The 12,860-nt window shown below is 32.9% G+C and overlaps 1 protein-coding gene and 1 long non-coding RNA gene across 4 annotated transcripts; one reads left to right on the top strand and one right to left on the bottom strand.

The window, feature by feature from the left end:
* The first annotated feature begins 4,939 nt into the window (after nucleotides 1–4,939).
* LOC107931354 (methyl-CpG-binding domain protein 4-like protein) lies at nucleotides 4,940–8,858 on the top strand. 3 transcript variants are annotated; one of them, XM_016863235.2, is made up of 5 exons: nucleotides 5,000–5,409; nucleotides 5,525–5,632; nucleotides 5,812–6,520; nucleotides 8,286–8,482; nucleotides 8,575–8,858. In XM_016863235.2, the coding sequence occupies exons 3-5, from the start codon at nucleotides 5,819–5,821 to the stop codon at nucleotides 8,693–8,695; spliced, it is 1,020 nt and encodes a 339-aa protein (XP_016718724.1). In that variant the 5' UTR covers nucleotides 5,000–5,409; nucleotides 5,525–5,632; nucleotides 5,812–5,818; the 3' UTR covers nucleotides 8,696–8,858. The 3 variants fall into 3 exon arrangements, with proteins under 3 accessions (XP_016718723.1, XP_016718725.1, XP_016718724.1); XM_016863234.2 differs by lacking the exon at nucleotides 5,525–5,632 and having other exon boundaries at nucleotides 4,940–5,409; XM_016863236.2 differs by lacking the exons at nucleotides 5,525–5,632; nucleotides 8,286–8,482; nucleotides 8,575–8,858 and adding an exon at nucleotides 7,426–8,146 and having other exon boundaries at nucleotides 4,994–5,409.
* A 2,714-nt stretch (nucleotides 8,859–11,572) lies between these two features.
* On the bottom strand, nucleotides 11,573–12,292 carry LOC107931330 (uncharacterized). Its single transcript, XR_001693206.2, has 3 exons — nucleotides 12,155–12,292; nucleotides 11,946–11,988; nucleotides 11,573–11,846 (listed from the first exon to the last, which is right to left on the bottom strand). It is a non-coding gene; the product is annotated as an uncharacterized lncRNA (long non-coding RNA).
* Nucleotides 12,293–12,860: the final 568 nt, after the last annotated feature.

The following is a 12,860-nucleotide window of genomic DNA, read 5'->3' as shown; positions in this document are numbered from 1 at the left end:
GCCTTTTCTTTTTTAAAAAATAATGTTTTCGGTAGATGGTTTTTTGAGTATAACATATGCATAAGTTAAAGCATCCTGCTTTACTTTGTTCAGAAATGCTTTACTTTTTTCAGTACTTCTGCTAACAAAGCATCCTACTTAAAAATACTAAAACCCTAATTTAATTGAATTTTTTTAAAAATAATAAACACGAAAACTAATCCAATTTTGAAAAATTTAAAAATAATTTAATTGACAAACCCTAAACTAGAGGTGTTCATGGGCCGAGCAAAAAATATGGGATGGTTCGGGTAAAAATATAGGCCCGAATTATGGGTTTGAGCAAAAAAGCGAGGCCCGTTTAGAAAATGGGCCGGGCCATGGGCACCACTTTTTTGGCTCGAACCCGGCCCAGCCCGGCCCGAATATAAAATAAATATTTTTTATTCTTTAATTTTAAAATATTTTTAAAATACTTTTTTTATTCTTTTTATTTTTAAAATAAATTTTTTGGTGATTATTAAAAAATGGTTCCAGCCGGGCTGAGCTTATAAAATTTTCCCCTGCCGGGCCTGAACAAAATTTCAGTCCCATATTTCGCGCCGGGCCAGCCCCGGGCATAGTAAGCGGGCCAAAAAATTTTTTGGGCCCCGCCCCAAGCAGGCCCTATCCGGCCCATAAACACCCTTACCCTAAACTCTAATGCCTTATTTATTTAATTTTTAACCTTAAACCCTAAACCCTAAAAGCAGTGAATTGGGCAAAACGCTCCCTCAGGGACGCGTTTTCCTGTCACGTATCCTGACATCGCGTTGACGTGGACGCGCTTTCTGGGAAATGGGCCCATTCCAGTAAATAATTATTTACCGGGCCCATTTCGGTAATTATTTAAAAAAAGGACTTTTAATGGTAATTTGCCCAAAAAAGAAATTATTTTTATATATTTAAAATTATTAAAATTTCATAAAATATTTAAAATAAATGAAATTAGATCAATTGGTTCAACAATTTTTTTTGGCTCGGTTTAATTGATTTGTATTGGTTTACTAGTCAATCGATTCAACCCTTATCTATGAACTGATTCTCGATCCAATTAACTACTTTGATCTGATTCTGAAAAAAATTGATTTTGATCAATGAAAGAACATTTTCGATCTTGTCAGGTCGAGCAAGTAGATGGGGAAGTTCAAAAACAAAATTAATTGCTAGCATTTTGACTTAGGTGAGCCAATTTAGAACATTGCTTGTATTGCCAAACATTATAAAGGAATAAGAAAGAAAAATAGAAAAAGAAATAATGTAAAAAAATAAAAGAATTAAAAATTAGTTTTTAGAGTTTATATGACATGACAATCTATTATTGGTTGGAATTTGTTTAACAGATATAACATTTTGATGTAAAATGGGTAACGAGAGAAAATTTTGGATATCACTTTGGACAGAAAAAAGTGTAAGTATCAATTTAGAAAAAAGAATATTGTTCAAGTACTAATTTGTGAATTAAACATTTTTTTAAATAAATTTAATGTTTTGACTAATGAAAGTACCAATTTAAAAAAAATTAAGTATTAAAATGAGAAAAATAATAATTTAAATATAAATTTGTAAGTTAAAAGATAAATAAATTAGTAAAAAGGAAATCCTTAGAAGAAAAATAAAATTACAAGATTGGATTAGATTAATTATATGCATGAGAATCCAAATGTGGTAGTAATTGACAAAAGAACGTAAATTCTGGAAGTGTTTCTGACCATTTTTTAGCCTAAAGTTAAACAGGATGTCGTTGACTTTTCGTACAAATCAAAACACTTCCTCTTTTTAGAGTTACAAAAACAGCTTGTTTTTTTAATAAACAAGACACTTTTCTTTTTCCTTAATGTTTCGGCCATAAGTGTGTCGCATTAACTGAAAAGCAACATTATGGAGTTCAATGGGGGGATTTTAGCCAACTGCTGGGTATAATTAAGAATTAATAGAGTCTTAATTTGATTGATATTATTATTGTTGTCAATGTAGGAGAACGGGAGTTTAAGTGTGTCGAAACGCATTTATCCTCTTATTTAACAGTTGGGGAAGGGAGTTATGGGCAGTTCTACGCATTGTATATATATATTAACTAACAACTGGTCTGCATCATACTCAAGAAGGAAATAAATAGGAGAGGTGATTATTTTTTATCATAATGCATGAAAACTAATCCTTCTAAATTGGAACGATAAGAGGAGAGAAATGAGAGAGATGCGTATGTTAGTTCAAAATGATGTACTTTTCAAATGTTTTATTTTATTTTCTTTCATTTTTCAAGTGTACTTGGTTGGGTGAAAAAGTAGAAGAGTAGAAGGAAGGAATGAAAAAGTGGAAAAAAAAATAATTTTTGAGCGTGCTTCCTAAGGAAGAAAAGTGAGAAGAAAGAAAATAGGATAAGTAGTCATTTTTCATCCTAATACATAAAAATTGATCATTTCCCAATTGGAATGATGAGAGGAGAGAAAATGAGAGAGAGATGTTTGTTAGTTCAAGATTTTGCATTTTCAAATGTTTTATTTTATTTCATTTTTTTAACTCTATCAAGTAACGGATGAAAAGAACATTACATTTTCTTACCATATTATATATTATCCCAAAACATAAAATTTTAATAGAATAAACATTGAATGTGCATAACAAAAAATAACACTCATCATTATTACCGTATTATAGTGAATCGCAACTATGAGTTAGGTGTCATGGGTTGCGCATGGGAGCCCGCAACCATGGCGCACTTGTGTGAACCAACATGTTTAAAAAATGTCATTTGGCCCAACTGGACTGACCCGTTGCTTGGAGATATTGAAGGCCCATCTATAAAGCTTGGCAAATATGGAACGTGATCTTCAAAGATATGTGATCCTAGATATGATATGTAATCTTTAGAAGATACGATTCTGTAGATAGCTTTTAATCTTAACTGTTGATGTACTTTGATCTGTATTGTTGATTTTGGAGAGACTCAACTATAAATAGATACCTCCCCCTAGAGGTGATCATGGGCCGGGCCTAGACAAAATTTTAAGCCCGTTTTTCTAGGCCCGGGCCGGAATATGGGCCTAAAAATTTATCCAAGCCCAGCCCGAAAGAAAATTGCTAAGCCCGAGCCTGGCCTGACCCAGCCCATATTAAATATATATAATATTTATATTTGATTAAAAATAATATATAATTCGGACCGGGCCCGGGCCAAAAAATTTTTACCCGAGGCTCGGCCCATTTTTTAAACGGGCCTCATTTTTTTACCCAAACCCATATTTCGGGCCTATATTTTTACCCGAACCCTTTCATTTTTCAGGCGGGCTGTCAGGTCGGGCCGAGTAGCCCAACCCATGATCACCTCTACCTCTCCCCTTCATTGTAATTTATTCAGTGAGTAATAGAATTTTGAGAGCATTCACTCAAAACTTTCTCTCTAGTGTTCTTGCTTTTCTGTGGCTTTGTTCATCTTTCGAGTTCTTTCATTTTTCGTTCTTCCGCTTGTTCTTCGTGGGTGCCGTAGAGAAATTCTGTTGAATCCTCAATTGTTGGGAGTTAGGCTAACTTAGGCATTTTTTGGGTGAAGAAACTGCCTAAGGCCGTAGAGATTGCATGGGAAAAATCTAAGTCCGTGACATTAGGAAGGTTGTGTATAGTTTAAGTCACATACTTCCTTTCATATACTATAACATTACAACTCAATATAATAGGTTTTAAGTAACATACATGATCACAAAATATCTTATAACTATTTTCTTGTTTCAAATAATTTCAAATTTTATGTCGAGCTCAGAGTGTCACATTATCATAAAATATCATTCATCAATACAACCAAGACAAACTTTATGTATATGTTCTTTAAATGTCTTTGGTTGTAAGACTTTAGTTAACAAATCTGCAATCATGAGATCAATTTTAATGTCATTTATAGAAGTTTTTGTTTCTGAACTTCCTTTTTAATGATAAGAAATTTTAATTCCATATGTTTTGCACATTAGAATATGTTTCTCTTGGAGAAAATACTACCATGGAATTATCACAATAAAATTTCAGCAGCTTAAAAATGGTATCGAATATCACAAGTCTTGAAATAAAGTTCCACAACTATAATGGATGAATTGTAGCCTTAGAACATGCCATAAATTCTGTTTCCATCATAAATGATGCAATAACATATTGTTTTACACTTTTCCATGATACGACGCCATCAATTAATGAATAAATAGTCAAAAGTGCACTTCCTACCATAAGACGTTTAGCAAAATCTGAATTTGAATATCCAACCACTTTCAACTAATTAGATTTCTTATACATGAGCATGTAATTCCTTGTTCCTTGTAGGTATCCTCAACTTTCTTTGCAGCCTTCCAATAATCATTTCCAAGATTATTTTGATATCTGCCATGAATCTCAACTGCAAAGTTAATATCGAGTCTTATGTAGATCTTGACATACATTAAACTACTCACAACAAAAGCGTAAGGAATATATTTTATTCTCTTTTGTTCCGCATCATTCTTTGGACATTGCATGAGATTAAATTTGTCCCCTTCTTATATTGAAACAATTTATGTGAAACAATTTTACTTTTAAATCTCTCTAGAACTTTTTCAATATAGTTTTATTGAGACAATCCTAACAAACTTTGTGATTTATCTTGGAATATTTCAATTCCTATCACTTTCATTTCGAAGTTATTTAAGAGAAAAGCTTCCGTCTCATGCAATATACCAAAAGCCATTTGCAGCAAGTAAAATATTTTCAACAATAGAGAAATAATTTTTTTTAAAATTTTTTTAAGAAATAAAAATTAAATTGACAGAAAAAATAAAGCTGATGGCTACATTTATTAATTTTTTTAAGATTAAGACTAAATTAATAGAATATATAAATATTGAAAGAATAAAATTAAATGAAGTTGAATGTTAAATTTATTAATTTTTTTGAACTCCGTGAGTTGGCTAGATAATTAAGGTCTTTATCATCCCAAATGTGCTTGGGTTTAAATCGAGTTGATATTAGGGTTTTTGTTGGAAATCACCAACAAAAATTTGTAGAAGTAACTAAAAAAAAATGTGACTATTTTTATAAATTTCAAAAAATTTAAATTCACTTTACTATTTCATAAATTGTTTTTCACCTAATAACAATAATAATTTATTTCCATTTTTTCTCTACCTTTTTAACGATCCTCCCAGACGGGAATCCTTACTGCATTCCCCTTCTACGTAAAATTTATGGATTGGTTTTGTGTTAATTTGGTGTTGATGGTAACCCACTAATTCATTTGGTGGTTTGATTTGGTTCACTTTCGTCTTTGCCGACGACTCTGAATTATCAGTGCCGTATTAGCCGCGAATTCCGCGGGCGAATCCCTCACTTGTCTCATAATGCTCTAAAATGCCACTTTCTTCATCATTTGAGGTCAGTAATTTGGACATATCTCTCCTTTAATCTTCTCTTTTTCCAACTTATAAATGGCTGGAAGTTTGTGTGTTTATGTCTTCTAATTCTTAAGGATTTTGATTCTTCTATATAGATTATGTGATGATCAATGAAAGTTGGTGCTCTCGTACTTCTGTAATGAATTTCAAAGACATGAATTTAAGTTGATCCTTGGCTTCCTTTGATTTCTGATATCCTTCAGGTGGAATAAATTGGTTTTGTTTCCATATGTTAGGGTTTCTTGTTTCCCAAATGTTATTTTGGATCCAATTCTTGAAGTGTATATATGAATATATGAATGAATGGATGTATGTATGTATATCATGTTGGGGTTTCTTGTTTCCCTAATGCTGTTCTAAAGTGTTTATGGTTGAATTGTAGTTCTTAAATGCCGAAGTCGAAGAAAATTGAAGGGCAGAGACTAGTGATGAAGGAAAGAATTGTAGGTGACAATGAAAGTGATGCCATTGGGGGCAAAGAGATTAGAAATCTTGATCATGCGGTTTCCCAATTTGTATACGAGGGCGATCATGGTGAGGAAAAGGTCTTGAAGGAACCTGAGATTGTGCGCAAAAGGAATGGAAAGAGGAAGAAAGGATATGTGCAAGTACGAAAGGTTTCACCGTATTTTCAAGGCAACTGTGAAAGGCAGCTCAAGTCCATTACGCAAGTTGTGTACAAAGGTTGTAGTAATGAAAAGCTTTTGAAGGAAGGGGAAAACTTTAGCAAACAGAATAGAAAGCAGAGGAGAATGGATGCGGAAGTTGTAAAGGTCTCTCCTTATTTCCAGTCAAGCGAAGAAAAGCAAAAGAAGACGAGTGAGAATCAGAAAATAAAACCCAGAGTGTTGAAACAGTCCCCCTATTTTCAGAAGAACAATGAAAGCTTGAGAAAACCAAGGAAGACGGATGAAGTTAAACCTTTACTTTCTGCTTCTCAGAAGAGAGATGAGGCTTACCAAAGAAAAACTGTCGATAATACATGGATCCCTCCTCGTTCTGATGCTCCACTTCTCCAAGAGGATCATACACATGACCCCTGGAGGGTCTTGGTTATATGTATGCTTCTCAATAGAACAACTGGGAACCAGGTTTCTTTCTTTCAGTCAAATATCTTATTCAAATATTGCGTTTCTTTACTTAATAATGCTTGTTGCGAAACCTTTTCATATGCTGTTGCTTTACTTTCTTTTCTCTCGGGGTTATGGTTTCCCTTCATTTGTTTATTTATTTGAATAAAAAGTTAAATCATATGAATCCACTTGTGAATTGCACCTCGACAATTATCAATGGCTGTTGACCACAATATATTTCCATGTCTTCCATCGTAGCTGCAAAGTAGGTAAAAGTATCTTAGAGTCCCTTGTAGTCGGAGTCAGATTGCATTTTGCCCTCTCTACTAAAAAAAGGGCAAATTAGTCCTTTTACATTAGATTATAGAACAAACTAGTCCTTTTTGTTAAAAATTTCATCTATTTGAACTATTAAAAACTGGTGTGCCGGACAGAATAACCAGACTGTGGCACATGGTATGCTACGTGTATGTCATGCTAATGTACAAAGACCAGTTTTTAACGGTAGAAATGATGAAAATTTTAAAAGAATGATCAATTTGTTCTTTGATCTAACATATAAGGTCTAACTTACCCATTTTTTGAGTAGATGGGGCGAAATGCAGCCTGACTCCTACTTCAGGGGCCTCTATGGTACTTTTACCCGAAGTGGCTTGCCACTTTGAGCCTAAGAACTAGGAAGGTGTCTTGCCCTTAGTACTTATAGTGTTCCCTATGCAAGCATCAATGTTGCTTTCGCATATCATGTCATAACAACAATTATGTAAGTCCATTGCAGTCACTGTTTTCGTGTTTTATTTTTTGCCGAGATGAGTGGATCAATTATATATGCCTTTGTTAGGGGATAATTAGCCTTGAATGCATCTATTCATTTTTAAAATATACATAAGTGACCCTATAGAGAAGTTACATTTATTTTGCAGTTCAAGGGGCAGCACTTTCCTGAGGTATTCTGTAACAAGGCTGGTTTTTACATAAAGAAACTATACTTGTTATGGCCCCTAATCAAAATAGATCTCCATTGTGAAGTTATGTTTTTGTTTGTAATTGAAGGCTTGAAGCTGGGGTTTGAGAACAAAAGAAATAATGACCGAAAAAAGTGCAGTGTTTTTGTGTGGTTTGTGAGAGGGCTATGTTTCAATAAGCCTGCCTTAGGCTAAAAGGTCTCTCTGGTAGTCATTGATCCTAGCCTTAGGCATAAGCATTTATGAGATTGTTCTACCATCCTTGTGGAAATCATTTTGTTTGACAAAATGGAGAACAAAACTAAGAATAAAGTGTAGAAAACAATATAGAAGGCGATTATCCTTGTGTAGGAAGTTTTGTTCTCTCTCCAAAGGTGCCATCACCATCTCTTCCAATTGGTATTCCTCCCTGCTGTTCATAGTTTAAGTGTGCAGCCCCTTGATTGAAATTCTAGTTCTTCTACTTTTGGATGTTGCGTAGCTAAGAAACTCTCATGCTTGATTTTCTGTCATCTGAGCAGTTTCATGCTGGAAATATATTAGGTGGGGCTATATGATATAACCACATTTAATGAAGCCTGTATTTGCTAATAGTATTGCGGATAGATTGTATCAGTTGGAAGGTGGAAACAAATTGAAATATGATTTTCATGAGATTCTGAATTAGTTATTATGGATAGCAGATCTTGATCATTTTATCAGTCTCATCGCTGGCTGCAGAACTTTGTCGTGTTAATATGCAACAAGACGTCAAATTTTGATATTTCTAGCATGGATGGTAAAAACAGTCAAAGTAACAATTGTTACATTGATTGCAGACTAGAAAAGTATTATCTGATTTCTTCACTGTGTGCCCTGATGCAAAAACGGCCACTGAGGTTGCCACTGAGGAGATAGAAAAGGCTATAAAAACTCTTGGTCTTCAAAGAAAGCGGGCAGAGATGATACAACGAATGTCTCAGGAATATTTATGGAAGGAATGGACTCATGTGACTGAGCTGTACGGTGTCGGAAAGTAAGTTATCTATCCAATCTTGTTGATCCCATTCTTTCCACGCCAAAGCAGTTTAGATTGTAACCTTTCCAGTGACCCTTTTCGGTGACCAGGTATGCTGCAGATGCATATGCGATATTCTGTACTGGAAAAGGGGATAGAGTAACGCCCACCGATCATATGCTTAACCATTATTGGAACTTTCTCTATGGACCCAAGAATACTTCAATATAGATAAGATTAGATGTTCTTTTCAATGAAAATATTTATTTGTGATTAGGGTTTGATAAATTACTGAAGTTATTGAAGAAAGAAAGGTGTTTCAAGCTAGCATTACCAGCTTGGAGCTTTGCCAAGTACTTCATGAAGTGCTTATTTAGACTTTTTGTTTTTAGCTCATCTCATCTCATTGACATTTGATTATTTGTTTTCTCAACTGAATTAGGGGGGTGTAATGGCTCGAGCTCGACTCAAAACTCTGGGCGCGATTCTTAACTTGAGGTCAATCAAACATCAATTTTTAAGCTCAAAGTTGACTCGAGATACAATAGACTGCGTGAGCACAAGCTCATTTATCCTTTCCTATACTAGAGCTCAAATTTGAGTTTGATTAAACTCATTTATAGATTTCCATGATCTAGGATGAGCTCGAGCTGGAATTACGTGTCTTATGTTAAAATTTCCTTTATATCATAACTCCATAGTTTTTAGTCCACACACAAACTTCACACTTGAAATACTCATATTTTCAGCATTAAACCTATAAAAAAGAAGAAGAAATAATTTGTTCTCATGATCATCATGATTAAAACTATGTACTATCGTAAATTTAAAACAAAAAAATATAACTTTTCAATTCAAGGACTAGAAGATGAATAAACGTTTCTAATATCGAAATATTCAAGATGGTCTTTATCAAGGTTCTGCCCAATTAACTACAAAGAAATATAATACAACATCTGGTAACCATCTTTTGTTCTGATTAGCCTTATTTTATAGTGATTTTATTATATGCTATAATTAAATTAATATTAGAAAAAAGAAAAAAGAAATAAAAATAAGGTTAATGTCTTTTTTGACCCTTGAACTTGACAATTAAATTTGAAAAATGTAAAAGTGTAATCACATAGAACTCTAAAAATATGTCATGTCATCACCTCAATATATATATATTTTAATTTTCAGTAATGACGTGATACATTATCAAAATATCATGTAATGTTTTTTTACTTGATCCGACGATCAATGCGAGTAAACGATGTCACATTGACATAATCTTTGCTTTAACATTTTTTTTTATATAAAATCATATTTTAATCAATCTAATAAAATCTCTTACAAACCATTTTCAGAACTTTAAATATATTTTAAAATTATTTTAAATAATATTCTAGATGGTAATACATAAAATAAATTTTAATAAGTCAAAGCTTCCAAAAAGCGAATTGCAAGCAAAGGAAATGTCACGATTCATGTATAACTAAAATAAAAATGTATAACTAAAACCTTTTGTTTCTCGTTTATGTGTTACAAGATTTGCTAAATAAGTGCAGTGGTAAGCATGTGTTATATATATATATATATGAAAGACTATACTATTAAGAATTAAGTATTGATAAAAATACAGCCTTCTCAATTTGGTAGAATAGTGTGATATGGTTGGCAAGTTAATAGAGATTAAATTGCAATCCTTCGAATGATGAAATAATATGACGCCTTTCTGACACAACACATAGGTGTATTCTTAAGGCCTTTTATATGTATATGTGTGGTGTTAAGGATAGATGCACATTTAATACCATATGCGAGGAATTTGGATGAGAGTTCCAAATGTCCAAATTTTATTTTACTAACATTATCAAAGGTTATATATTAAATGAAATTATAAATTGGTTTGATAACGTAGCGTAAAATTAATAAGTTTATTGATTATTGTGTCGTTTTGAATAAATTAAAATATGAAACTAATACTCTTTACAATACAATTATGTTTATGATGAATGAACTTTCATGCTTATACTTGCTAATGTTCAAAGTAAATGAGTACTAAGCTTTATGTTATGTTTAACGTATCGTTTTTTTTTTTGCGCATAGATTTTCGAGTTGAGTTCATGAAACTAAATTGCCTTCTCGGATCACATCATCCATGACAAGACTTGAAGAGTGTGAAATATGTGTATGTGTTCAATTATGTCCTAGTGAACATATGCTTATGAGTCAATGGCCATGTATGTATGTATGTACTTAAGCTCCATATTGCTTTTATGGTCTTAAAAGTAAGAATGTTATTCTTTTGAACCTCATGATTTTTGTACATGCTTTGCTAGTGGAGCCTTTGCATGAAATAGTTATTAAACTTAAATTGGGTATCTATCTATTGATGAAGTTTGAAAATGATTTGATGATTTTATTGTATCTATTCATATCGTTTCAGTAGTTCTTGAAGTGTTGATATGAGTTGGTGGTGTTTGAAGATGATTTTTGAGCATTTTAAACTTGTATTTTTGCTCCTTGCCCCAAAGTTTCAGTACCATGCATTTAAGTATTAAACATTGAAGTAAGTAGCTTAATTTTTGCTTTAAGGGCTCAAGGTATTAGAGCAAAGGTTAGTAATATTAGTTCAAATGAGAAAGTGAGCAAATTGTTACAGTACTTAGCAGAAGTATCAATCTTTCTTCAGAGGTATTGATACCTCTGCTTAAGTCCAGGCCAACTACTTTGTTTTGGCTTATTTTGACCCTCAATAATTCATTTTGGTCTCAATCACCCTTGAACCACTTCCAAAAGATTTTAAAGTGATTCTAAAATTCCCAATTTATTCCAAACTTGATTTAGTGAATTTATAAAAATGTTTCAAAATTTAAAGTTTTAAACTTTTCCGAAATGCTTGGCGTATACATGACCCAGTGACACCTCCTATTCATACTAGGCATCGAGATGAGTGTGGAGTGTTACATGTGAGTGGTTTGCTAGAGTTTAGGGTTTATAAAATGTCTTTAGTGTAGAGTTAATGAAGTGCTTTACAATCGTATCAATAATTTCGAATTCAACTAGATCAGTAGTTTAGCTTACCAGTGTTTAAGTATTTAATTGAGCAGAGACTTGTGCATATTTCTCTCAGAGGTACAATCCTTAGAATACTTATTATCGAGTATTTCATTGTACAATAAAAAACTAAATAAAATAATAAAAGTCCAACATTAAACAGCCCATAGCCCAAAAATAAAATCCAAAATTATAAGGTCCAATTACATTGAAGCCCGAAGCAGTTTTCAGAAATCCCTAGGGTTTCTAGAGCAGCATCCAGCTCCCAGCGCCGCAGCAGCCAAGGCCTCCCTCGCGCGTGCTGCACCACCGCACGCGTGCGCTACCTCCAAGCCTGTACCTGCACAGTAAAGATGAAAACAAACAGTATAGGTAGAATAGCAAGAAAATCGAAAAAATCAGCGAGCAAATGATGCGTTTTAAATTAGATGTTTCTTACCTTTTTGTTTTTCCATAGTCTGCTATAAAAAGCAGACTCAATGCTGTAACAGGGGACGAAAATCAGAAATTGAAAAAAAAGCAGTAAAAAATCATAATTTTCGAAGGTGATTTGATTCTTCTTTTCATTTAGTTTCTTTCCTATTTCCTTAGTTTTTTTTTCATTGATGTTTGCTTATTGTTTGAGAAAAGAGATAGGCGAAGGCTTACCTTTATTTTAGCACCGTGAAATCCTTGTCACTCTGTCGCAATCGGAGTTTGAAGGGGAAGACTTGAGAACGACGAGGGGGGAAGCTAGGGTTTGCAAATCTATTGTAAAATGGCTTAATACATTTGTTTTATTTTTAGCTTTATGCAGACCATAAAACGACACCGTTTGAAGCTCATTCCAATGGCTCTGAAACGGTGCCGTATTGAGCCATACCCGATGACCCGATCCAGATGCGGCTAGATCCGCACGTTTTGGTATGGAGAGGGATATTTTCGCTCTAAGTCCTTCTTTTGTGACGTGGTTCAATATAGTCTTTTTTTACTTTAATTTTGGCCATATAATTTTCCGCTGGTTTCATTTCGATCCATAATGGAACGCATCGTTTTGAAAGCCTGGGATTAATTTCCCTTTTGGTCTCTCCTTGTTATTCACGCATTCAATGTGGTCCTTCTCTTTTTATTTATTTCAAATTTCCCCCTAAATTTTTGTTTTAGCTTCAATTTTGTCCTGTTTATTACTTTTAATATTAATTAATTTATTATTATTGCTATTATTATTATTGATATTGTTATATTTGGTTATATTTTCATTACTTTTTTCTTTTATATATATATATTTATTATCTTATTATATACTATTATTTTGATTTCTTTTTATATTATTATTATATAATTTTATTATGTATTATTTTATTAATCCAATATA

Source organism: Gossypium hirsutum, chromosome D09 (assembly GCF_007990345.1).
Source record: "Gossypium hirsutum isolate 1008001.06 chromosome D09, Gossypium_hirsutum_v2.1, whole genome shotgun sequence".
Taxonomy (NCBI): domain Eukaryota; kingdom Viridiplantae; phylum Streptophyta; class Magnoliopsida; order Malvales; family Malvaceae; genus Gossypium; species Gossypium hirsutum.
This window is presented reverse-complemented; position numbering and strand designations above follow the sequence as displayed.

What these genes read in the sequence shown, in the direction of transcription:
- LOC107931354 (XM_016863234.2), top strand. Translation starts at nt 5,819, where the DNA reads ATGCCGAAGTCGAAGAAAATTGAAGGGCAGAGACTAGTGATGAAGGAA. An exon ending in ATAGAACAACTGGGAACCAG is followed by an intron (nt 6,521 to 8,285) that starts GTTTCTTTCTTT and finishes CATTGATTGCAG; the next exon opens with ACTAGAAAAGTATTATCTGA. An exon ending in GAGCTGTACGGTGTCGGAAA is followed by an intron (nt 8,483 to 8,574) that starts GTAAGTTATCTA and finishes TTCGGTGACCAG; the next exon opens with GTATGCTGCAGATGCATATG.